Source organism: Aptenodytes forsteri, unplaced genomic scaffold (assembly GCF_000699145.1).
Source record: "Aptenodytes forsteri isolate BGI_AS27 unplaced genomic scaffold, ASM69914v1 Scaffold309, whole genome shotgun sequence".
NCBI classification, from domain to species: domain Eukaryota; kingdom Metazoa; phylum Chordata; class Aves; order Sphenisciformes; family Spheniscidae; genus Aptenodytes; species Aptenodytes forsteri.
The window spans coordinates 484,616-512,551 of record NW_008795857.1 but is presented as its reverse complement, the minus strand read 5'-3'; the positions used below and the strand labels follow the sequence as shown (position 1 = coordinate 512,551).

The 27,936-nt window shown below is 38.6% G+C and overlaps 1 protein-coding gene across 1 annotated transcript in view; it reads right to left on the bottom strand.

The window, feature by feature from the left end:
* Positions 1 to 27,936, bottom strand: part of RBKS (ribokinase) — a 71,438-nt gene that overhangs the window by 14,858 nt on the left and 28,644 nt on the right. Inside the window, exons 5-7 of the mRNA XM_009283734.1 lie at positions 22,308 to 22,472; positions 17,059 to 17,150; positions 6,712 to 6,900 (exon numbers count right to left, since the gene is read on the bottom strand). Of these exons, the coding sequence (XP_009282009.1) occupies positions 6,712 to 6,900; positions 17,059 to 17,150; positions 22,308 to 22,472 (446 nt within the window). The remainder of the gene's footprint in view (positions 1 to 6,711; positions 6,901 to 17,058; positions 17,151 to 22,307; positions 22,473 to 27,936) is intronic.

The window sequence follows — 27,936 nt, the reverse complement described above, 5'->3', positions numbered from 1 at the left end:
AAGAAAGAAAGAAAGAAAGAAAGAAAGAAAAAGAAAGAAAAAGAAAAAGAAAAACAAAAACAAAAACAAAAAGAAAAAGAAAAAGAAGAAGAAGAAGAAGAGAAAGAAAACCTTGCCCTTTGTGATCACTTTACTCCTTCTTGCAACATCCTTGGGCAGGACAAGGTTAAACACTCAACAACATTTTTCTCTTCTTAGCAAGTTAGAGAACCGTACATCAGACACATTGTCTGCCAAATGCTTCATTTACTACCAGCTGCATTTTTACTTTGTTGAGAGATAGCTGAAATAAAATCACTGTTCTTTGTGCAAACGGCATGCTAAATAATGTACGGCTACAAGATTATTAAATAGCAAAGGCATTTGATAATATTAGAGTCAACCACAAGTCCCACTTCTGCTGATGCACAGAATTTTGAGTAATTAGTCACTGCACAGAGTGTTGTATTTATATCCCCTTGAGCCTCAGACGTTAGGCCACAAAGTCAGGAGACAAAGAATTGCTGTTATTAGGAGGACTGTTTTGGATTTATTTATATTCTAAGGCTTTATTTCAGTGTCCACTTCACTCCTCTGGCTCAGGCTTCTTCCAAACCAGAAGATACAGCTAAGTCAGAGAATTTTAGTGTAAACCATATTTTTACAGACAAGACCTCTCAACTTCAAGCAGAAGAACTTCAATGAGTTTGCGAAGCCCCCGAAGAAGCACAACTGGCCTGATGTTATATGACAAGCCTGGGAAAAAGGCCCCCCAGGTTCTGTTCTGATCTCTAACAGACTTCTCATGGCTTATATGCAATACATTAATAGCAGCTCAAATTTATGGATAGATAAATTGGGATACAACGAAGACAAGTAACTCTCCCATGGATTTACAGCAAGTCTTTTGCAGAGCCCTGGAACTCTTACTCAGTCCTTTGTTCAAATCGCTAAACCACACTGCCTTCTTTAGACCGCAATTACTGCACAGGACTGAATACTGTGACATATCTAAAATTATATAGCTATACACTTATATAAGGCTTTATTAAAATAAAGATTGTGTACCATCTTCAGAGTTCAATACAATGCTGCTCAGTGAGCACTCTGCTGCTTAAAGACAGCCTTTTTAATTTTCTCCCATAGTAAAAGAGCCAGACCTAATATATTGTAATAAGAAATCAGAGGGAAACTTAATAGGATTTGAACTCAAAACATCTGATGACAAATTCATATTGTAGCAATGAGCCTTCATTTTGCAGAACTGACATGAAAAAATAATGGTAACATTGATGATTATGACAAATAGTATGTATCATCTGTCTCTGAGAATGTCGTACGGAGAAGGACTATATAGAATAAATCATACACTCGTGTCAAATTTCAGGCATAACTGAGTAGATTAAATTTTGAATTTCATCATGTCTCATAAATGAGTTTCCTGTTTATAAGCATGGCACCTGAACCTGTGATCTCCTTAGCTTCCCTCAGCACGCTGTGCACGCTCTGTAGCCGAAAAGCACAGACAGACAGGGAAAATGCTGGTAATGTAAGAAATGATATGGGAAATTTAATGGTTGTGCTTAGAAATACTGTGAAGTTAAACATTCTGGAGATGAGATTTAAAAGGGAGACCATGGACTTGCTGTGATTACTAGGGGCACCATTGTGAAAAGTGATTCCAAATTTTCATTTAAATATTGTGTGCCCAAGTGCCTCCATTTGTCTTTACAGATAATACATCCATGCCTACGCCAGATATGCAGATGCCTGATCTCCTGATTCTGAGTGTGCTAATACAGGACTTTTGTGTACACAACATTGGCATGTGCAAACCTAGAGGTCAAGTAGAAGCTGATGAAGAGACCTTAAGCAGAGCAACTGTACTATATCTTTAGAAGACCAGATAGGATGGAAATTAGAAATCCACCCTAACTGATGCAAGCATGTGTGGATGTTATTCAGCATCTTGATCCAAACTGGCATCTGGAGCAAACCAGAGGTTACAAAAACTAACCCTAGAGTACTTCCCTCCCCGACATGACCTCCGTGCTGCAACCTGGAAATGGGGGGGTGGCAGCAGGGCAGCTCTGGCTTGCTTAGTCAGAGAGCACCCCATTTTCCACTAATGTGCCCACGTAGGAGAGATTCTGCCTGTGCCAACCCTCCGATTCGAAGCATGGATCCTAGATAGGACACTCCACCTTCAACGGCAAGGAGCAACCACAGTAAAAGGCAAAGCCCCGAGCCCCAGGGTGCAGCCCCAGAGCCAGCAGACACGTTCCAGCCTGCCGTAGCCACCAACCACCAGACTGCCCCACCTCCAGAGGAGGCCTGGAATGGACAACCCTCTAAAGCCCAGACCCTGAGTAACCTGGAGCTCCAGACAGCCCGACTGCCTCCGCAAAGCCCACCTGCACATACCAAGCCCTAGGCAGGCCTCTGGCAATACCTCAGGGGCTCGACTTGGTCCCCAGCTGCCACCTGCAGCGCTCAGCTCTGTAAGATCCCATAGTGCTTTTTTGCAAAATGGAAGGGAACTAATCTCACTGCTGGCCAAATTCCAGCTTTGAGTAATTACATTCTTCTGACAAATTTTCCTTGGCAGTTTCAATGGAATATAATTAGTAAATATAAATAGATGTAAATAGTGCTGTAAATTACACTTTGTGTGATTGTCAGAAGCAGAGGGGGAGAGCGAGGGTGAAGGGGCAAAAAGAGCAGAGCTTCGTTCTCCAATATGGACGATGTGGTGGCCTTCTCTGTCATCAGACTGCGTATGTCTCTGCCAGGACGGCATGTTCAGGGATACTGCAGTAGCAGATGCCACAATCCAGGATCATCGTGTGGTTCATCACACAGATCATCCACTTCACCTCAAGTGCAATTTTGACCTGACGGCGTTCGGTCACGTCCCGCAGCTGTGTTCACAAGCAGCTGCTGTGTTCCACCTCAGCTGTGCTTCTGCTTCAGCAGCAGGCAAACTGCTTCACACGCACACACACGCATGCAACTGCAAAATGTGTGTATATGATATTATTGTTTTCTATGAAATGCTTATCAAATTTGTGAATGGTTTGTGAAACCTTCTGCTACCAACTGAAGAAGTGTCACATAAATGGAATTATATAATTATCCTTCACAGCTATTTAAATGCAGCTTCATGTACTAGTTTCAACTAAAGTGGAAATAGCTTCTTCCAAAAATAAAATAAATGCATATATTTAACTTCATGTAGTCAAGTAGATATAAAGGCAACTATTTAAAGTAATGAAAATAGATTATAATGTATACCTTTCTATTATTATCTATATATTAGTACTTTTTTATGTGTCAAATGTCTCTTACGTATGTCATCTGCTTCAAATACAAATTGATATGGCTAGTGGGCTTAATCAGATATTTCTTTCATACAGAAAATTTGAGGATGATTTTTCAATAATTCACTTATTTTTATTTTTATTCAAAATTTGCATATAGAAAATAGCTAGCAGAAACTAGTAAAATGAAGGGAAAGTTTATTTTCTTAACAAAAGCTTGTTGCACTGTTTAGCTATAAGAGGAGAAACAGATGTTTCAGCTTTACAATACCATGTCTTGCAAAACTTCCTTCTAAACGACTAATCGTGCTCTACATGTTTTGGACTGTGTATGAAGAGCTCTGCTAACAGTCATTGGAAGCATTGCATACATTAGTAAAGCCCACATTAAGATAATTAGCGCTAAAAAAAAAAAATCAACAAGCCTTTTTTTCCCTTTATAGTATTGATTTAGTGTGGGTGAAAAATGCCAGATTTCCAATCTTGAAGATTCATGTTCCACCACAGAGTGGGAGATGGAGCCAGCTTTTCCCAGTGTTCTGCCAATACACTCTTAGATTAACCATCTCAAGGGCTAGGAGGAAGAGCCAGGCTCTACGGTCTATCAACCCTTAGTCTCTCTGATGAACCTATGAACGTGGAGAATGGGGAGCACACTACCTGGGACAAGGAACTCAAATACTTAATCTTTGTGGCTGTACCTACCCAAGTATTTTCTCATCAACAATTTTCAAAACTGCTGTGGACAACAGAAATGACCAGGAGGCAGCATTGAAGCTGCACTGCTGCAGAGAGGGCTCTGAGCAGTGGTAGCAGCTATGGCAAAATTTCTACAGTGAGAGAGGCCTTTGAAGCTCATTTTGTATCTTATATGTATGTCTTCTAAATGGCAAACTCTGTTTTAATACAGACTGTTTTCATAAGGGCTCTGTAACCTTTTGCAAATCCTATGATGGATTATATACATCATTTAACTCTTCGTCTGGCAGTAACTTTACCTTCTGCAGATCCAAACAATATCAATATGGATACAGGCACATAACCAGATGTGATTGGATTATGGCAGCTTAAAAAATTACTGCCTGGTCCCTCAAGATGCTGAAGTCAGGGCAGTTTAAGGTAGCAACTTTTGTTTAGTATTAAATGGCATACTAAGAGCATGCACATGAACAGCTCTGAATATTCTGTGGATAGGTGACTACTTGCTAAGCCACCTTACAGTTTGAGCTTATTCCCCTCGGGAAGGATCCGCTGCAGACATGTATCTGAAGAGAATAACATGTCCTACTAGAACATTTAGGATTTATTTTAGTAATAGAGCTATCCAGGTTAGTTGAGGATGACATTACTTTGCTTAGTGTTTGGAAGGGTTGCTTTAAAACCACTTGCTTTCAGGCAAAGTGATAATCAGTCTAAGCACTGTAAGACTTTTATAATGGAAGGCCAACACATCTTTTTTCATTCAGTCTGCAAGAGTAAACTGAGCACAGCTGTTTTACTGAAAACAACCCACTGGTATTTAAGTAGATTAACAAAATTAACTGTGAAAATCCTCTGCTATGTGAAAGCCAATAACCTGTTGGCCACAAGGAGGCAGGGCAAGGATTCAGTAAACGCAAAGAAATTGCTTTTATTTAAAAAAAAAAAAAAAGAGGAGCGTTAAATTAGTTCAGTCATGCAACTCTGAACTGCTAGGCAAGATAAGAAGCACTTTTCAGCCACAGCGTGTGGTTTCAGTATTGCTGTTTTATTCCAAGAGCAGCAAATATCTTAAGATATCAAACAATAGCTGATCTGGCAGCAATTTTCTGCTTCTTTTGAAGAAGCAGATCACACATGTTTCTTCTTCATCACTTCTGTGTGATGTAGAGAAAAACTCTAACAATAAGCTTTGATAGCAACAGTGGATTTACCAACTCAGAGCAAGAAGCTGTACTGCCAGGTTCACAAGGTGTTGCTCCCAAGCTAATAAATCCTGCTTCTGGGCAGCTTCGGGAGCTCTGCCTTTCACTCCCTTGGCACTTCTAATTCTGGGCTAAAAGCAGGCAGAGGCAGTTTGGTGTCTGTAGTCCCCTACCAAGTACCTTATGCGCAGTGATGCCTCCCTTAACCAGAACTTCAGGACATTCCAAAATCAGCAGTAACTGGAGGTCAAACTTCTGAATGACAAAGGAGCAAAAGAGGAAAACAAAGACAAAGTATCTCTGTTTCAGAGTTATATTGAAAAGGATTAAATTTAACAGTGAAACAAAGCCTTCCACAGTATCAGCACATCACAGTCCAAATCTATGAGTGATCTTCTGCTTTAGAAGAAGTGACTTTACTCCTAGCTCTGCCACTGCATGCTACTGAGCTAGGTAATTTCAGTCCCCTATGCTTCTGTTTCCTCATCTTTTAAGCAGTTGCTTTCCTTCTTTGTGAAGCAGTATGAGGTCCATGGATAAAAAACGTGCTACAAGAACTAGTTATTATTAATGCAATTCAGATATGGAATGCACCAGATGGTAAAATCTCCAGGATGTTAATGAACTATTGTAACAGAACATATGTAATATGACGTTATTATAACAGGCATTTAAATGTATAGTTAGTACATACAACGTGACCTGCTCTGCTCTCAGTAACTCCACTGGAATTATTTTGGATTTATGTCAGATAATACTAGGAACACAAAATAGCCCCATATGTGCAGTGTGGTAAGGTCTTCATAGCAATGCTATCTTAACTATTGCCTGTCCTGTTTTTATTTTTTGCTGGGGGTATTGTATTTAGTGGTCTGTTCGAGTATGCTTTCTGCATTTAATTCTGAGCAGGAAGTAAAAAAAATACCCTCATGTCAAAGACTAAAATGCCTCTGATCAAATATCACTTACCTATCATCATAAAATAGTCGTCATGAAGCAGCAAGAACTTCTTGGGTTTTTTCCACTATATTCTGTAAAAACTATGTCTTTGATGCACTTTATGCTAGACTTGGTAAGCAGTTCATGCTTGTGTCAGAAAAGCCAAACATTCAGTTTCAGACTGGGAGGGCAGTAGTATCTCCTTTCTCCCACAGCATTTGAGTTCTGGACAAGATGAATTATATGACTGGGCAAAGGCGAAAAAACAAGACTGCAGCTCAAGCCACTGGCATCACACATTACAGTCAGAGACAGGTACTGACTTCAGTAAAGGAGGAACATGAAGATACTATCAGTACGTATAATAATTCTAGCACATCTACAATACAGACTATAAAACTCAAGTGAACTGACATTTAATATATGAGAGGCTGGAAGCAAGATATCAATATCACATCATAAATTAGCCTTTGTGCTAGTGCCCAAAGATTTGGCTGATTACTCATTGCTTTCCCTTAGTGCTTAAGCAGTCTTTTCCAAAGCAAGACAGTTAAACCACAAAAACGTACCGTAGTGTCCACAGCCCTGACCTTCCCAGCAGGAACGTGCTTTGGAATGGGTTCTTCTACTGATATCATCATGCAGCCTTCTGCTCCAAGAGTAACAATTACGAGCTTACACCCTCTTTCTAACAGCATGTGTCCCACCTTTTCAGCATCTTCAAGGTTGCCAACTGGGATGCCCGTTAAAATTTCTGCCTGGAAAATAACCCACGCAAATGAAAATCATAATCTGACAGCATTCATTTTTGGACAACAGTTGCATTTGAAAACAGTATTTAGTATCTTTTTAAAATGTGTATTATAGGATGATCACGAAACCACTTCCTACGCTGATATTCAGCTATGTCTTGCTCTTCGTTTGAAATCAGCGTGTACTTCAGGCACAGCAGACTAATGGAGAGCAGCCTAGGCAGAGACGCAGGAGGCATGGGTTCTGTTCCAGCTTCTACGACTTGCCTGGCATGCAACCCTTAGTAAAATCACATTTCTCCCACATGCCTCAGTTTCTTCATCTGTGAAATGGACACAATGACACAGCCTTGGCAAAAGCATTTTGTGGTCTAATTTGAAAAATGTTACATGGCAACTCGGTCACTATTGTTAGGGGATATTTATCACTAAGTGAGAAACTTTTTAAATTCTTTTTTAAATTCTCAGCGTTCAGCTAGAGAGAAATCACAAGGGAAAATCTCTTCAAGGAAAAAAAAAAATTGCTTGACTTTGACCACTCTGTTTACTTTAATACATATTTTTAGATAAGAATACCTAAAAGTTATCTGAAGCCCTCTTTGGGCAAAGGCCCATTACAAGATTATTGTATGTTTGTGTTATGGCCATGTCCATGGGCCTCTGTCAAGACTGAGACTCTTCTGTGTTGGCTCTGCACAAACACAGATAAACTCTTCTTCTAACAGATGGTGACCTTAAGTCAACTTCTCCCAGTTGGCTCTTAAAATTAATCTCTTCTAGTTCCACCCAACTAAGAGTAAAATTTCCCAAAAATCTGCAATGAAGACTCCAGATCAAGCATCCTTTTCGCCACTTCATACATTTTCCTGATGGCATAGCATCGTCAAATGTCATGTACTTTTTCTTTTTCTTTTGGCAGGGAAGAGAGCAAGAATGAAACAGGAAGAAAGGGAAGAGAAAATACAGTGTGTTTTATCTGAAACAGTCCAGCAGGCAGTACTCCTGCATAATACAGTATGCCTTCAATTGTAAATAAACAGGCGTATTATATTTTGCTATCTTTACTAAATCTTGTCCTGCTTGCCTGAGAAGAGGGAAGTCCTACTTTATCTTGCACTGCAAGGCTGCTGCTGGATCCTGAAAAATGCAGTCTGAAGTATTTTCAGATAACCGCCTAGTAACTGGGCATAGCTTCCACACTCTTAGGGCTTATTTTCAGTGGAAAACTTACTTTGGAACCTATTCACCAGCTACACTTCCTGACCTCTGCTGCACGGGCAGCTCAGCTTCTCGGGAAGCAGCTGCTGAAATATTTCAAACGACCTTCCTCTGCATTACTGAAACTTGAATTCGGTGCACATACTTCTTGATATAACGGACTGTAAACTATAGTGACTAAACAACTGCTCCACGAAGCACAGGCCATGCCTGAAGTAAAGAGAGGGAGGGCAGACAGCTGGGGACAGGAACTACTACAGCCATCCCAAAGTAAACCGCCCCCAGCTGTGAGTCAGCGCCCGCTGCTCGCCACTGCCATTTCCTGTGTTTCAGCCTGACCCAGGAGAGAGAAGCCACCCTTAGGCTCTGAAGGGCCAGATTATGCCAACACACTCCCTAGAGTTTATAGTGCCGTTAGCAGAGTACTTACTGGTTTTAATTTTCAAACCTACGGGACCACGTTCTGCAGTCCCTACTTAGACAAACGCACAAAGGATTTCAAGCGTTGTTGATCTGATCGCTACGAGGCAGAATCCGGTGTGGCAGGCCTTGGTGGGTGAACGTGCACTGCAGGGGCAAGGTGCGGTAAACACGTACACGCAATTTAAAACTACTTTTTTTAACCACACTGATCCCCCACAAGAATATAGTAAGCTTTAAATTATGAGAAGGCAACTAAACCTATCCAATTTTCTCTTTGGCATGTCACCATGCTGCTCAAACTTCTTTTGCAGTACAAACTATTTAAGCAAATTAAACCTATTTCAGTTTTTAAAAGGTTATAAAAGTATTTTCAAATAAGAAAATTTGTTTCAAAAAGTATCTCACAAAACCTTTTGAACAGCTTCTTGCAAGGCTTGCAAGGAGTCAATACACCAATGATGGCTTTGGAGAAACTAAGGATAGATAATAAATAGTATTAAAAAATACATATACTCTATTCTAATATTCAAGCATCTAAACAGCCTGTGTCTCGTCATGAATTTTAAAATCTCTGGAGCAGGAACTATGCATTCCTGTATTCAGAACGTCTAGCACATCATGTTACAAGAATAAAAATGGATTAACACAAATCCTTGAGTGAAACTGGCTAACTGAATTTCCAGCATACTTCATGACGGGCAATAATTCCAAACATTCTACCTATGTTGCAAAGTCTCCAGGACAAAAGTGGATTTGGTTTTGGTAGAGAAACAGTAAATCTAATTTGGGTTTATTTACCTGGTATTTACACTTCTGTAAACTCATGAGCAAGGTAAATGAAGTACTTAAATATAATATTCTTCCTAATGAAACGCACATGCTGTAATGCTTAGCATTAACATTGTACCCCTCTTTGTGATTGCTGTGTCCCAAGTCAACAGGATTTTTTGCTTGGGTAGTGAAAGAATTGTTCTGGGACTGATATGTGAGAGGTTTTGCAGAAATCTTTCTTTTCACCTTTACACTGCTTATACCAATAAACAAAATTGTTTTGAACAGACAGAGTCTGTATAAAAGTAGATCTCCAACTGCTTGAAACCACTATCATCTAACTCACCTACGGCAGGATAGTAAAACTAAAAAACATTGGAACAAGCTGGAAGAACCATAAAAGCAGCAGAAGCCAGACAGATTCTGTGCCAATAATTAGAGATTGCGGTAAATGTCAACTGATGTTAAATACTGTGGTGAGTTTTTAAGTTCCTCCCTTCAGTAGAATCTTATTTAAAAAACAAACTGTGGTACAATTGAAGGAAATAACTACTGGTTATGTAAAGAAAAAATTAAATAACAATACTAAAAGCCCAATGTGGACATTTGCCACAGTACTGTACAAAAGAGCAGCAAATTAAGAATTTTATTTTTCTGCAGCTAGTCTCATAAAACTCGTCAGTTAAATGGACCTATTAAAGCAAGAGGACATTCCACAAAACTGCTGTCAGAATAAACGTATGACGGATATTATATAATTAATCTAGACAGAATTTTCTTAATTTTGTTTACAAAAGTGGAAGAGAAATTTAACTGAAGCTTTTAATTTAACTGATATGATGGTTCTTGGCCATAATCCTCACTAATCTTAGTTAACTCTCCATGTCTCTTTAGACTGTGGAGTCTAGTCACAGCAAGTTGACACAAATCAGCACTGCTACAGACAAAAAATGGTCCTGTTTTTTTCCCTTCCACTCCTGACCACACGGCCCATTCTCTTGTGCCTGCATGGCCATTTTAGTGGCCAGGAAACAAATTGGATTGCAAGGCAGATCTGTGTTAAAATTAACACCACCCCCAATCCCACACCACCCCCAAAAGCCAACCCAAAACAATTAACTTCTTTCAACAGCAGTACTAGTTTACCCTGGCTAAAAGTGAGAATGAAACTACGATATGAACCTTTGCCAAGCGTTCCTAGCTGTGGTGCATTTGGGGCAGCCTATGGTTTACACAGCCACTTTCAGGGAGATGTTCTGGATCCTCTGCTTGGCATTTCAAGGCCAAATCTGCAGCATGGTATCTAGTTTTGGGATCCCTGGCACAAGTTAAGACACTGACATACTACAACAAATCCAGTGGAAGGCCACTAAGACAGTCAGGAGGCCAGAGACCAGGTCATACAAGAAGAGGCTGGGAGAAGCGGGTTTGTTCAGCCTTACGAACACAAGGCTAAGGGGAGAGCCAATTGCTGTCTACAGCAGTTTAATGGCTGGGTGTAGAGAAGATGGAGCCAGACTCTTCTTGAAGGTGCACAGGGATAGGGCTAGAGACAACAGGCACAAGCTGGAACATGGGAAATTCCAGTATTAGGACAAGCTTTTTCACCGAGGGTGATGAAGCAGTAGAACAGGTGCCCAGAGGTTGTGCAATCTCCATCCTTGGAGATTCAAAACTTGACTGGACAAAGCTGTGAGCAATCTGACCTAAACTGGCCATGCTTTGCCAGCGTGTTGGACTAGAGGTCTGTTCCCAACTTCTGTGATCCTATGATCCTCAGCAAATATAAACTGGTGAAACAACAAGAAGTGTTAATTCTTTGGGGAGCAGTCCATCATTTGGCCTGCTTTTTGTGCACCCAGCACAATAACAACTTTGCAAATGTTGCCAGGTACTGCTGGAACAGAAATAATAAATAATAATAGGGAAACTGTGCCCATCTAAAACTACATATGATGATTTAAAATATTTTAAATTTTAAATATTTAAACACAGTAAGCCAGTTGGCTACAAACTTGGCTTGTACCTTAGGAGATTTCTTTGAGAATGACAGAACAAATACTCAATCTCATTAAAGGGGGGCTTATAAAAAAGATGGCGGCAAACTTTTTAGCAGGGCCTGTTGCGACAGGACAAGGAGTAATGGTTTTAAACTAAAGGGGGGTAGATTTAGACTAGATATAAGGAAGAAATCTTTTACGCTGCGTGGAAATGTTCAAGGTCAGGTTGGACGGGGCTCTGAGCAACCTGATGTAGTTGAAGATGTCCCTGCTTATTGCAGGGGGGTTGGACTAGATGACCTTTAGAGGTCCCTTCCAACCCAAACTATTCTATGATTCTGTAATTCTAACACACGTGAACAGTCCCAAAGAAATAGTGAGACAGATTTGGTGTATAACCAATTGCAAGATCAGGCCACAAGCCAAGCTAGTTCCAGTTGTTTCAAATTATAAAATTTTTACATACATATGGGCAAAAATACTTATCGTGCTAGAATAATTAAAAACTGATTGAAATGAATTGGCTTGAAGCTATTCCCTCCCCTCCCAAAAGTAACATCTTTCGTTTTAGACTAAATATGGGAAATGTCATAGTTTCCAGCAATTGATAAAATGGGGTTTAGAACAAAGTTGAAATTAAAATATACTGTGAATTGCTGGCAACTTCTATGTAATGGAGCAATAGTAGCTTTCCATTACTTAAAAAAGAAGAGGCAAATTCAAGAGATGTTCTGAAATATTTTCATTCTAAAAGACCTATTTTTTTTTACTACTAGCGATATCAATTATTTTTTCTTAAGAAAGACTGTCCCTAGTATTAATCTCTCTATATTAATAAGCAGTATCTTAAATGTCCTAATCCAAGACTCCAGATATAGTTTTATAAACTTGATATTCTCTGAATCTTGTAAAAGTCAATACTGTGTCTTGATGTTGGACATACTAACAAGAATTTCCATTATTAACATTTCTTCCAAAAATGATCTAGCCTCTAGTAATAGACAGTAACACTTAAAAGGAAATAGTATCTTAAATAGGATAGTATCTATTTTTCCATGTTATTTTTATACATCTTGCAGCTTTATTTAACAAAATTAGCAATTAACTTATATTTAGTTGTATAGCGTTCTTTCACTGAAGCCCCGAAGAATTCTGTTAGCACTTAATTAAATCTTTGCTAGGCCTTTCTTATTTAGATCAGAAGTCCGATACCCATTTTATATCAGGGAGAAAGCAGTTCCCAGTTTTGCATTCAAAACAGCTTGACAAACTAAATCATTTGCTGTAACCATTTAGGAGTTTTCCTTCTCCTGAAGGGCTCCTCAGTCTTCTTTGAACGGAGAAGCAGCTGTTCTTCAAAACATTTAGGACCAAATTGAAATCGCTGATGTGCAATATATTTTGGTTCCTAACCTGCAGGGCTATGTAATTGCACGCACACATTAAATAAGAAAAACAACACATGAACTATATTGACATTGTGGTTGTGCCTAGAGCCATACTGCAGCAAGGAATCACACAAATACGTGGGAAAAAAATGGTAAGTATTCCAAGGAGCTCATTTTGTATAGGGTTGTCTCCTTTTCAACATTTATAGATGACTGAAAAGAACAACCGTTGGTTTTCGCTCAGATGACATTGGATACATTTATTTTTCATTAGAAGAATTAAGGGAATGGAGAACTAGCACATTCCTGCACAAACCTCAGGGATTAGGCTGTGCTACATCTGGGAATTAACAAACTAGTCTCAACAAGTTTGATCTTTCTGGGAAAAGATAAAACTGAACTACAGGCTAAGCAAAGAAAGAACTGATAACCTTGCAAGATTTGTTCTGAGTTTTTTTGTTCATGAACCACATAAAAAGAAAGTAATGTCAGACGTAAAAAAAATTTATTATTGCAACAAGCAAGAGTGAAAAGAACAGCTTGTGAAGAGCCTTCTAGACAAACTAATGGTAGATAATTCACTGATAGTATAATTTTGTTTGCTTCTCTCTAGCACATAAATCCATAAGAACAAGCTGTGCTGTTATACCAGATACTGCATGTGATTTCATTAAATCCTAAAGCATCTAATGAAGGATGGAGTATAAAGTGTGATGTTGTATTCGATACTCACATGTTTGGGACCCAACACCCCATGGCTGTCTGAAACCATAGCTGACGTTTTTAAACTTTTACTCTGTGACAAAGGCATCGCAGATCAAAACTGCTGACCTTCATGGCAGTAAGTAACAGAAACTTCTGACTCAATAATAATTCAGCTAATCACAAGGACTGTCCCCTTTTTCTCATCTTTAACAATACAAACACTCCACATAGCATATGAGATGTCTTAAGCTAAATGGCTAACTTTCTGTTCTACAGCTAACATAATCTTCTGTTACAAACATATAATTCACAGAATATCCACAAACCACAGGATTTTATCATTTAAAGGTATTTCTTGGTGAACAAGAAAGATACGGACATTTTGGTAAAATTGTGTGATAAATACTTGTAAATTTAAATGACTAGAAAGCCAAACCAAGCAATAAAAAAATCAGTGTAAATTTAATCTTGTCTTAGCATATATGTCTGTGTTAAAAAGAATGTTTTAGAAGCAGTTGAACTGGATAGCTCTAAAGAGTTCATCTTTAAACTCAAGATGATTTATTAACTATTTAAAAGACTTAGTAAAGAAAAAGCAGAAATACACTATTTTTTTTCTGGTTCTACCTAAAAATCCCAAATAAAATTAAAAGATCCCCAAAAGGGGTAAGGCTGAAACATAAATAGGATTTTGGCTAGAAGAAAGTTATCTGAGACTTAGAAATACAAGTAGGAGGGAAAATGGACCTGGAACAGAACATCTCAGGAAGGCAGTTGTAAGCAGCACATTCAATAAATTTGGCCATAGAGAATAATAATAAAAAAAATCCATAAAATAAGAACATAGTGGCTCGGAGCAAAGGTCCATCTTATCCAATTGCTCTTTTCTGACTGTGACTGCTAGTAGATACTGAGGGAAATAAAAAAAAAATTTATAAAAAGATCTTTTGCCGGTATATACTCTGGATCATCAATGTCTTTAGGTACTTCCTCATTCAAGAAGATAAGGGAATTGCAGATGTAGTTGGTTGAAGTGACGAAGTTAAAAAAATTAGAATTATCTTTAAGGTTTGTAGCATTAACTTATTGCTTTTAATTGCCATACAGAGATGTGACTGGTAACCTTTATTTGGGTATGTGAACATTTATCTCTATATCAAACTTCTCAAATGCATACATTACAGGGATCTGAAATTAAGGAAAGTCATGAAAGAAAACAGAAAACAGATGGCATATGAATATATAACAATTACTAAAAAAACAACTTTCAAACTTGTGACATAAGAAAAACAAATGCTTCATTTCTCCTCTTTTCTCAGCAAAAAGAAAGGAACAACGGCAATAGTTCATCCCTGAAAATCAATTCAATAACAAATCAGACACACAGAGAGGATGAAATCAAACATAATTGATTACTACAGTTGTGCTAATGTAATTGAGTTCATTGTAAAGTATGAAAAGGTTACTGTTAAAAGCAAAGGTATTTCTGTGCCATTCTTGTTCTCAGAATATGCTGTAGGAGTCCCACACTTGGATCTGTGCTCCCATGATATGTCTGGCAGGAACTTCCATAGGTCTACCACTTCCATAAATTCAGAAGAGATAAGCCTCCTGAACAGTAGAGAGCATATTTCTGTGTCTGACTGTGCATACAGTGATCCCAGCTATCTACCAATGGTAATTACTTTTTAAAAGAAAATAGCAGAAAAGAATGCAAACTGTACGCCCAGCTCTGCAGGAAAGGTAGATGAATGAGCAGGGATCTATTATAATTATACACCTGTATTTCTCGTTCTCCAAATAGAAGTAATTTTCTTTTCTCCATGTGGTGGTAATAATAATACACCCTGGCTCCAGCAAGCTAAACTTCTCAAAGAATGTCTCTTTCAAGACTGTCCTCTAGCAATAAAGTATAACAAAGGGAAAACTTTAACATGTGTGTTGCAAAGAGCAATGAGAGAAAAGTCAGGAATAGACAAGTAATGAAAAACAAAGTTTTGTTTCTAACATATGGGGGATAAGTTTTTGCAGGGGAACAAAAAAAAGTAATTAGTGACATTATAAAAAAAGCAAACGACGAGTGACATTTACTAAATTGGTGGGAGAGTATGGGTGTTCTCAGCCCAAAATGTATGCTGTTGCACCGTTTAGCCAATCCAGGGGCACAGTCCAGGCATAAGTGCTTTCTGAAAGCATAAGGAAAGCACCATATGGGTGCCCTACAAGTCCCCTGAAGCAGAATAAATAGTTTGCCTTAGCATTCTCTTCATCACATATAATTGAGTTCTGATAGCTGTTGGACAGTGTCTGAGCCACAAATGATATCACTGCCAGTTACACTGGAAACTTTGCCTTCCAGAGACCCGAGGAGCTGTGGCATCTCCCACCTTGCTATTTTGCTAATTCCTGAATGCTCTGGAGTATCATACTCATATGATACTCAAGACATATCATTGTCTTGGCAGACACATACTGAAACACCCCAGAGTAAAATTCAGATGTCCATTTGGCTTACTTAGACTGACCCTTAAATGCTAGAAGACTCGTGAACTGAGAACTTCTGATATGGTTTGTGATCGGTTTTAACAGAAATTTCAAAAGAGGGTAATTGAGTCTTGAAGAACTTACTCTGACAGATGTTGTCATTAGACAAAAAATCCTAGAATCATAGAATCATAGAATAGTTTGGGTTGGAAGGGACCTCTAAAGGTCATCTAGTCCAACCCCGCTGCCATGGGCAGGGACACCTTCAACTAGATCAGGTTGCTCAGAGCCCCGTCCAACCTGACCTTGAATGTTTATAATAAGCAGGGCCATGCTTTTCTCTTAGCTCTTTTCCCCCCTCTCCACCCAAAGGTATCATATTCATTGCAGAAATCATGTTTGTTGGAGATAACTTTAACTATGATCAAGGGATGGCTTCTATCCACTAGGTTGCTTCTCCCACATTCCTGTTTATATAAAGAGAGGGTGAGGGGAAGGAACACAGTAGGCATAATGGTAATAAATAGGAAATTTAAATGAAGGCCTTATGAGATGAGTTTAATTTGTCTCTTGTGACAAAAATAATTTCCTTTGGGAGAAATAACACACTTGAATTGGAAAAGAGAGAGAAAGGAGGGGGGGGGAAAAAAAAAGGAAAACATACAGTCGAAGGGCCAGAGAAACAGATTCACTGAAAACAGACCTGACAGGAAGAGGCATATGAAGCTACTATTTACCATCAAGTGCAGCAGGCGTGCATCACCTCCTGGCAAGCAAGTTTAAAACTGTCAGAACACTATAGCTAGCGCATTCCTGCTAATCGTATCAACAGACCACAGAACAAGGACAAGGATCTATTTTAATGTTTACCACTCAGTGATAACATTTTAAAAGTGTCCTTTTATGGATTTGTTTTACTCATCTACTTGTAAGGAAGGCTGGACACAACTTTCCCACTGCAAACAATTAATTTAATTTTGAGTGCAATCTAAAGGTATTCTAGAATAGTCCTCTTTGCTCATTAGGTCAGGGATCAAACTTGTCACCTCCAAAAGTCCTATGTAAGAGGAGCATGTCTCAGTTTTCCTGCTCCCTATGCTGCATTTCTGAGAACAGAATCTCTCTGTAATTTTACTGCTTAAGACTCCTTCTTTAACATGACATATGACCATTACCTCAGTTTCATTGCAGCAGAAGATATCAGAATGGGTATAAAATTCTGGATCTAGGTCAGCAAGGGCTGGAGCTGGATTAAATAAAGTCTTTACTGAAAAAAAAAAAAGAAAAATAAAGTCTAAATCGCTAGTGTTTTAGATTCATAAACCATCACCTGAAACACCATTGTGGTTAATTCACAGCCCCCAATGTTTATTATTAACATGCAAATGGCTCTCAGTTTCTGTGTCCTCGTTTTATAGAACTGCTAAAAGTTTTGTTTATTATATTAAAGTTCCCTTCTAATTCATGTGCAGGCACCTGTCATGATGGGAACATGACAGAAGAGTAACAGAAAAAATAACCAAGAAATTATTGAATTAAAAAAAAAAGGGGGAAAAAAGCCTTAGACAGTAATGCAATTTGTTTAACTGATGATGCTTCTTCCAGGATTTTGATAAGTTTTACAAGAACTGATTTATTTCTAGAATTTTTTTGGTGTTGTTATCTGCATTCTGTACATGAAGAAACATGGGTATGGAGTAATGAAGGGCATGTCCAGACAAGGAGTTAAACGTGCTTCTGAATGTGTTACCTAACTAGTTCAAACGGCCACATTATAAAACTGTAGTGAAGACAAGGCACTGTATATTTTTAATATGCTATCTGGCAGAGCTAGACCTAAACTTAACACATGGTAGAGTATGTTAGTTAACCTAACTTTAAACTGTAGCCTAAGGCCCCATGTAACAGCAGAAAAAGTTTGTCATGAGGACAGTATAAGTGACTTACTCACTGTTAACACAGGAAGTCTGCAGACTTGGTTTCTCACTTTGCCAATTTTATGATTAATACTTCTGTGTCTTAACCACAAGGCCATCTTTTTCATATAAAGCACACTCTCTTACTTTAGAAATATTCCTTATAGTAAGTGATCAAATCTTCCAACTTGGATGCCTAAATTTTCAGTCCTAAACGCATATTTAGACCCTAAGCTATAGCACATAATATTCAGACACTCTGCACACTTGTGAATCACAGTTAATGCCCTAAAAGAGAAAGATGCACAGAGACTTCTGAAATCTGAGTACCGAGAAGTTTAGAAGATGACCTTTTTGATTAACACTCTGAAAGTTTTAGCCTTTGACTGTACAACTCTATCATGCCCCTCTACCTGCATCGTTAAAAAGAGTATTTGAGAGACAAAGACATTTACTTAGAAGTCAGAAAATGCCAGGATTAGGATTTCCAATGAAATCTTAATTTGGTTCCCTTATATTATTACAATACAGTATGTATTATAATAAACTCTTTAATTATATGATCACATACCACTGAAAAACAGCATGTGATCACATAATTAAAGACTGCAACATCATACATATGCAGAAAGGAGACAAATTAAGGTTTCACAGGCAACCTTAACTCTTGCATTTCCTATTTTCTGAATTGTAACCCTAATAAAGTTTTCTTAAACACAAATCTTTAAGGTATACTTTCCTAGGTAGAACAAGCAAACAGCACATATTGGAAAACAAACTCTCTCATGTGGTATCATACTGACATATACATGGGCCAGGAGCAGCACTGGAAGTGTTCCAACTTGGGGTTTAAGTAATATAGACTCATCATGAACAGGGTGTAACACATTACTATTGGTTTGCTCCCATATTTAATATCTGCTGAGCAGGGGGAAGATAGGGGAACCCTAAGATTTTCTTTCAGGCTATGAAGAAGAGCATGGCTTGTGAACAGGGTAATTTGTTTGGTCCCCCCGAGGAACACCAAACCATTTTCTGCCCAAATTCTCTCTCCCTTTGCCACAATCCATTCTCCTTACCTAGTTTCTATTCTTTATGCCTCCTTGCATAGGCACTATGCAATAGTAACCTTTTTCACTCAACTTTCATCACATCGTATCTCTTTACGCCCCCTCTCCTATGCTTTCTTTTTCCTACTTCCAGTACCCACAGCCTACTCCCTGATTCTACCTCCATATTCCAATCCCTATTCAACAAATCCTGTTCTCTGTTCCAATTTTATTCCGCTTTCAGTTTCTCTCTTCCTTCTTCCCCTGCCACCCCCAAAATCAAGCAAATCCCTCCTACACTCCCCTTGTCTGAAATCTACTCTCCCTCCCCACCATTCCCGAGCAGCTTCATCTCTTCTGTATTCAAATCAAGCAAGCTCGTGCTCTGCACTTCCTGGCCTACAAGAGATCTTCAACAGTATAAAAGAAGTTGCCTAAAACCAGATTCAGGAATCACACTGAAAGTCATGCTGTCCAAATCGACAACTGCCTGTGTGGACAGAATCTCAGGGGAAGCTAGCTGTGAAGCTCTAACAATTTCTCAAGTCTACGTGAAAGGTTGTTATTTTCCAAAGGCAGATAATACAGTAAAAATCAGGCAGATTTCCATACTGTTGTAAAGGCTTATCTTTAAAAGGAAGCTCCCTTGCTATCGAGTCTTAAGTAAATTTTAAGGTAGCCAGTATTCGTACTTTAAAATGGGGCAGGGTGGGAGGCATTTTTCTGTTGCTTGGTTTCTGCAGCCACTATGCTTTGGCAGAAATTTTACAAAGAATTTAGCCACAGACAAACAGCTGTTAAGAAAAATTGGAGCCCAAGATTAGAAAGTTGAAACACCTGAAAAATAGACTCTTTACTTGCAAGTGACGTGCAACCCTGATAACTGAGGCTGCTTCCAGCCCTGGTTATGATACATTTTCATTCTTCACTGCAATATTAATAGGCTGGACATTATTAGCCATCTTTTATAGAATCTGTCATTACAGAAGCCCAAAAACTGCTTTACAGACCTTGGTATACAATAACATTTTGCCCATCAACGAAGTGGTCCCCCTCTTGGAAGCAGCAGCAGCTTCACAACATGTGGCCATTAAAAATCTAGAATTTTCAAGTCAGATTTCCACTCCAATTTATTCTCGCTTCATATAATTATTCACAATCCTTCCTTCCTTCCTTCCTTCCTTCCTTCCTTCCTTCCTTCCTTCCTTCCTTCCTTCCTTCCTTCCTTCCTTCCTTCCTTCCTTCCTTCCTTCCTTCCTTCCTTCCTTCCTTCCTTCCTTCCTTCCTTCCTTCCTCCCTCCCCTCCCTTCCTCCCTCCTCCCCAAGACTGTCACAAGATCTTTAATAATCAGTGCCACAATGAGAGGATGTCAGAACACAAGATGTCCCTCTCTAGCTTACAGATCCAGGTGATGTTCACTGAACAGAAGCAAAGGGTTCTTGCCTGTGTGTCCACATTCTTTCTCCATCTTATTATTTCTTTAAGTAAGAATGAAGAACAACAAGCAAAAAACCCTTGAAACAGAGGTTTGAAGCATCTGGGTATGCATCTGTTTCAAACAAAAATAGTCTAGTGCACATCCTAACATGCAGTACTGCATTATACATGACAGTATTGCAGGCTAAAAGAAGGGAAACTGCATTAACAATTTACAGTTGGCTAAGGATAGATTTTTACAGTGCTACAAACTCAGCTGTTTACTTAGATTTGACTGCACATGACATTTGAACGTGTGTAGCCTCTTGCTTTAAAGAAGAAGCAACCAAAGCTTTCCTGGTATGAGAGCTGCACAATGACAGCAGACTGACAGCACAGAACTATAGCTGGCCCACAGTTAACTACTATCTTTTCTCGTTATATTGTTCTGTCTACAGTTGCTAAACGCTTGCATGTCTGTTCTGTGTATCAGGTTTGGATTTTTTTTAATTGCCTTTAAACAAATCCTATCTTTTCTTCTGTCACAGGCTGGCATCTTGCTGTAAGGGGGTGACAAAAGTGTGAGCAACTTTACTTTACCAAAACTATGCACAGAGTTAGAAGTAGACAAAATAAGTCATGGATATTGACTCATGACTCAACTATAGTCCATTAACCACTAGATTAAGAATGCTTTTATCCATTTTCATAAACCATAATGAAAAAATATAGTAAGCCCTGTTCCCCCCCATACATTTTAAGCATTCCAGGTGCTACTCAGTTAACTGAAGTTTTTAATTTTTATTTAGATATGCATGAGTCCAGTTTTAACATTTCAAACAGAAGTCAAAATAATTTTTCCCCATGCGCCATTCTGTTTATAGAGTTTATGACTATTACTACCACAGTCTCAGAGCCACTCTCCTCCAGCCTCGCATCTAATGTAGCTGCTTAAATCAGCACAAAATACATGAACACGATGCATAAAGTTCTGCTACATCTGACGTCTTCACTAGTGCGTGAACACTAGTGATCACAACAGGTGCACAAGAGACCTCAGTGCAGGAGGACTGAAGAGTCAACAATCCCAACGTGCTATGATTTGCTGGAGCAAGCCTGGGCCCAGCTGCAAGGAACCAGTTAGTTCTGATCCCAGTTCCGTCCCTGACCTGCCACGTGATTGACCATACTACGAGCTGTCCCCTCCCAGTCTTATCTTCCGGAGAGACGAGAACATATTTTTAATCTCATATAGACGCCTCACTTGCATAATTATTTACTTAGTGTTCAAATACAGTGGTAATTGCGCTTGAGTAACTGAAAGCATTACAGGCACTTAAACAACAAAAACATCATGTCAGTAGTGAAACCCCATCCTGTTCATGCAAAACGTCAGCTTTTATCTACGTATATGCTACACTGAAGGAACTACGGCCTACATTTAAAAGTACAGCACAGTAACAATTTACTAATAATTTCACAGACCATGACTCTGTCACATGCTAAGTCACACTAAGAATTTTGGTTAAGAAGAAAAAGCATTTTTTTTTACTTTAAGGATGTTAACTTCTATATAGAAAACCACAGCCATACCTACTGCTATGCTGGGAGAACACGGGCATAACTCTGTTTTTGAGGTCATTTCATTCACTTTATTGTGTGTGGAACTTTACTGACTTGCATTCATTATGCTTGTTCTGCTCTGGAATAATACCAAAGTCAGGCCCACAGTTCCTGACCTAACAACATTATACTGTATTTAGTCACAGCATGATATAGGAGGAATGGCAGCACCAGACATATACGGGGAGATTATAGGGGTATGGGTTGATTTGCCATTCAAGGTAAACACTGCAAAATTTTAAAACTGAATTCAGTTTTCATTAGCGTAGGATGAATTTGTTGGCTATTGTTTAATTTCTAAATAAAACTAGCATGACAGAAACCAGAACAGAACACAGGATCTTTATCTAGAAAGCACGATAAAGAATATTTTTCACGCAACACAAATGAGGAAGACAGAATGGCTTATGTTAAATTACCTCCGCTGGCACGTGCCATTTTCAGAGCTTCAAGAGAAACAGCAGGGGTTATTTCAAGCTGGCAAACAACCACTTTGGCTTTACAGATGACATCAGCAGCCTTCTTCAGGTCTTCAAAATTTAAAAGCAGGTTGGCTCCTGGGACTATTACAATAACATTCTGTCCTAAAGAGAAGATATTGTGTTTTTTACATTAACTTTTGCAATAAAGTATGTAAAACAATTCCTTGCTTTTCTACAATACATTTCAGATGAGGATTTCAATTTGCTTTCCAAAAACCCCCACTAAAAATATACGCATTGCTGACATTTTCAAATATCCAAATATGTCAGAAGATAAAAAAGATCGATGGATTAATTAATCCTACACTGCACAACAAATGCAGTATATATTTCTTTGGGAAAAGTCATGTGTGGGCTTTCCCCGGTCTTATTTTGGTGTTTTCTATGAACTCTAAAGAGTTGTACTAGTCACAGTGGAGATGGGGGACATAGACTAAGGCTGATATTTGCATTTTCCTAAAATATTCCAGTAGCACTTGGAGGATAAAAGCATCAGTGTGATTACTGAGTTCATCTGCCAAAAATGCCATAAAAATTTTAATTTTCCCATCAGCTGGAAGCAGAGAATATTTCACACAGCTATGAAAATTATGCATATTCTTTAGATTTCAGAGAAGCAGGCTTGCTCCATTTCCCTGCGACACTTCAAGTTAGGGCCCCTAACCATCATGAAAACCAGAATCAGCTTGCCACCAAAACCCAGAAAGGTAATGCCTATGTCTAAGGAAAGCTTTATCAGAAGTGCGTACAGAAGGTGGGTGACAGATTCTTCTGCACTTAAACCTGGCCAGTAGAATGGCCTAAGCAAAGCTATACGTGTGGAAGCACGACAGTATCTCAAAGCACGTCTAAGATCCTTTTCGTTCTCATAGTTTGTTTTACAGTTAGGTGAGGAGGTTCATTTACGTAGGTTCCAAATATTCTATTGTTTTTCTTCAGACATGCAAGTTGCCTTCTTTTATTGCAGTTTCTTTCTTTCATTCTTTCTTTTTTTAATCTCTTACAACACCTAGAGACCTTCAGGCATGGGTGCCTTCAAATTAAAATTTATTATTAATCACTCAGGTATTAAATTCAATAAGTCAGTTGTTCCTTGATTTACATGCTCAGCCCGCCCCCGCTGAAGATTCCTTTAAGGACTGCCAATCATTAAAGGCTACCAATTCTGTAATGAACCGAATTACTCTGTAAATAAATATTTATGTTTTAAAATACATTATTTTTGTTGAATGCAACTTCAAAGTCCTTTGAATAAGAAACGTGCAAAGCTTGTCTCTCTAAATATGTTCTGAAAAGAAAGCAGGACAATGGAAAGAATAATATAGTGATCTCAGAGGGAGGGGCCCAAGCTTTCCAAAGCAATTCTGCTGTCAATGGTTTGGTACAGAACAGCTGCATATGAAAAGCAAAACCTCAGCATTTAAAGCCAACGCCCTGCTTTTCAACAGACAATGATGGGCATCTTGGATAAAAAAAAAAAAGAAAAAACCTTCTGCAACAAGTAAATGCTATCAAAGATATCTGAATCCTGTTGAGGAAACATTCAAAGGCAAATTGCACCTATTCTGCCAAGCATATATTTTGAAAGCTTATAGGGTACAGCAGTGCAAACAGTAAAAGGCAGGGAATCGGTGGAAGAAAAATATATTTCATTTCTGCCTGGACTCTGTGCCACCTAGAATCTCAGATTCTATCCACATGTCTTGCTCCATTATCTTGCTGAACTATTTAGCTGTACTGACATGTATATTATTATTAGACTTTAGAGCTAATGGCCCAAGGCGATAAGGAAGGCTGTTTGCTTAAACCCATATGTGCAAATTCAAGGTAGGCCATGCTGCACTAGATCACAGTCAGAAGCTTTTCTTTGTAACTACAAAAGGTCAGAGACTTAAAGTCTGCTTTCAAACCTGCCAGGGAAATGCAGTACCTACTGCTGTGTAACAGTCCGGGCAGGCTTAACCCAAGCTTTAGGGAAAAAGCCACATTCTGTTCTTAGCTACATATACCACACCAACTGTGAATGACAGCAGTCACCACAAACTTACACCAGCATGCATGAAAGCAGAATCTGGACCCATGCACTCACAATTAATACCAGAATTTTGTATTACCAGCAACCATTTTGTTGAAAGCAAGTATTTCTTGCCAGGGAAATCAGATGGGAAATCAGCACCAGGGACAACAGAGTTAAAGACAGATGGCAAAGAGGGGTGGGATTCATCTTGTCCAACATTAACTAATTTTTAAGTTTTCAAAAAGAATTCTACATTCTAGAAAATTCTAAGAAAACGAATTTCTAAAAATTAGTTTTCTAGGTTCCTTCAACAAGGAGGAGAGACAATTATTTTCAGAGTTTTTTAATCTTACATACCTTAGATATCTGTTTGAGGAGGAGATAAACTGTTGTCTGGAAATGCCTATGAATCTCTGTTAACTCTAGGTGAAGCCTTAAGGCGTATACCTAACTTTGAAACAGCTCAAGTGAGGTAAAGTTGCCCACACTAAGAATGAGAAAAATATACTTACTGCATTACAGTTAATTCTAATGTATCATTACTTAGACTAAAAATTCTCAGTTTTGATGGGAGCATCTACATAATTTTAAGTTTTGCAGACATCAGCTAAAATATTAAGGGCCACATTCACAGTTGCTATAAGCTAGAACAGCTAAATGAAGCTGATAAACTTGTGCAAGCTTACACCAGATGGGGATTGGGTCCAATCAATACTTAAAACAGCGTGAATACTGCATATGTTAATACTGTCCTCAGTTGGGCTTCTAAACCTGCTACTGTCACTTCTTAGAAAGATGGGTAACTCAAGCTGGATTTTTTTACAAGTGTCATTTTATAGATCCCACCAGATGAGAAGTGCCAGTGGAAAAATCAAAGGCAAACCAATAAACACCACAGTGCAATAACCCTCACTTTTTAAAACAGGATGACAAGCCTAGAAGCCATAGTAGTGCTTAGAACTCACCAAACTCTCAAACAATGCAATTATAACAATAGCTGCAGAGCTTCTGCATAATAATTCATAGGGAAAAAAGATTATATTTGTGACCAGAAAATAATGTTACAAGAAAAACATTTGCTGCCAAATCACACAGTTCATGAATATGAGGGCAAGTTTTGGGTGTGTCATAGTATCATAATTTCTATGCAGTTACTTGGTAGGAGCATTGAATAGTCTTGTACACAAAACATTCAAGTTCATGATGAATGTCAATACATAGAAATTCTATAAAAATTCAGGTGACATTTCTTCATAACCCTGAAGATTCAAAACAAAGATTTTCTCTTTGGGAAGTATAATTCAAACAAGCTGGCATATGTATTCTAAGTTTGCCTTGCTTATTTAGCCTTATCTAAATATATAGTTTGAATGTTTTTATACTAGTAGTGCTTTGGTATTGAAGGTACACTCACTTACAAAATAATGCCTATTCACTGTTCATGAATGATTAATAACTTTATCATAAAGTCAACACAATGCCTATCTCAAGTGAGGGTTATCTTGCAGTGTTCTGTGTAGGTGAGCTTTAAGTCCTAACTTGCAATAATCAAGAGCACTTTAATCATGACCTGCCAACCTCTGTTCTCCCTCTGCTGAATTTTTGCTATGAACATGGAAGTTGTCAGACTGGTTCAAATTACTGGTCCAGTCAGGCCAGCTTAATGGCGCCGTCAACAGTCGGTACCAGATATGGACAAAGCTGCAATAAACTTCACAGGTAATCATGTAAGAATTATCCATAAAGAGGTTTTTTCCCTCCCTATGTGTGTATGTAAAAGTGCAACACACATCATCCCTTTATGGAGTTCTTACCATTCAATAGCACACTGTTGGCAGAAGGTGTGCTAAGTGACAGAGCTAGTGGAAAGGCGGCAGGCTAAAAGGAGAAACAAAAGCTGGGGTTCAAAGTGGTGCGATGCACCTCAAAGAAAACGTGTTACGAAAAGCAGCTGGATGTACCAGCTTTTCTCCTTAAGAGAGAAAGTACAGATTCGAAGTATACAGGTTCTCGATAAACTGAAGCTTGTGTTTAGTCAAAACGTATCTGAAGAGGCAGTCACATAAAAGAGAACAACTGAAAGGAACACAAGATTCCAGAAAAAGATTTCTGCGCCGATTTCTGAGACCAGCCCAGAGGGAACCTTTGCAGCATCTCTGGGCTTCATGTTTTCCAGTGCAGCACTATAAACTTGTTAAACATCTCTTCACCATTTTGCATTAAAGCAGGGATTTAACCTCTCTATCTTTTATTGAAACTACACTGTATTGTCCCAGAATATAATGCAACTTTGAGAATATCAAATGTGCCTGATAATTTTCAAATTTTTAGTACTTTGCCAATTACAATAATGGATGAGTTATAGCTGTGCAATTCAGTAACCAGTAAAAATCTTCCCAGAAATTCAGCAGCACCAGCTAGACAGACACAGATAACACCAGGGAAAGTTTACCTCAGAGCCTCCTCTGACTCTGCTCTCTACAGCTTTCTTTTCCTCTGCCTTCACTCATCCATCATAGTCTGCTCCCTCTACTTGAGTCTCTCTCCTACTTCTGCCTGTGATTTTACTCAGTTGATTGGAGTTGGTATTTTTCCCAAGTATCGGTACTTGTAAAGAATTGGTAAGATGAAGTGCAGGTTAGGTGTGTGAAAACATAGCAATTAAAATTTGGCGATTTAAAGAGATGATACCTATGTTTTTTATTTGTTCCTTGTTGTCTTAATGCAAAACACCATCACAACCCCCAGCTTCAAATGCTTCCCTTTTAGGTATAATTTGAACTAGCAGAAACTGCTTTACATCAGTGCATTGAATGCTGTGGTGTTTCAGCTATGCCAGCACAACTACTGTGGTAAAACATGCATGTGTAGACAAGCCCTTTGAAAAGTGCTGTAAAACCTGTTTAGGTCAAATCAGCCAGGTTTCTACAGGAAAAAAAAATAGTGTCTCTTGCAACAGCAAAGCACATAAGTACTGCTATTTTATTGCAATTTACTCAATTCAGGCGCCAGATGGCTTTAGAGAGAAGTAACAACCAGAACCATTACCAATTCTGTGCATCTGTTTGCTTTATAGCATAGTTCTGACCAGGTTTGCTCTTCTACTAGATTTTAAATGAAATCTGAGGCCAGCGGTAATTTAATTTAGGATTTTTTAGTTTCTGAAAGAAATAAACTGCATGACATTATGCATTATTCATCTCACTACGTGAATTACAAGACTATCAGAGACCCTTCACACTGACACTAACGCTGTGAACCTCATGGCACAGAACAAGCAGTTTCCCTTTCCTGGTGCTTCCAAAGGGTTTAGATCCACAAGATAGTTTTCTTCCTTATCCTTCAGAAAAATTCATAGTGTTACAATTTTAACAGGTCATCCTCTGTTCATTTAAGTTTAGACCGTGTTTATTTTAGTTGGCCGTGCATATGAATTGGGAAGGAATGAGACTGCTTCTTACTCAACTATTCTGCACAGCAAACCTCGTGCAAAACATGGTTACATGTACAAACCAGTGAGGCCTGGGAGCGCGCTACTGGATTCTCACT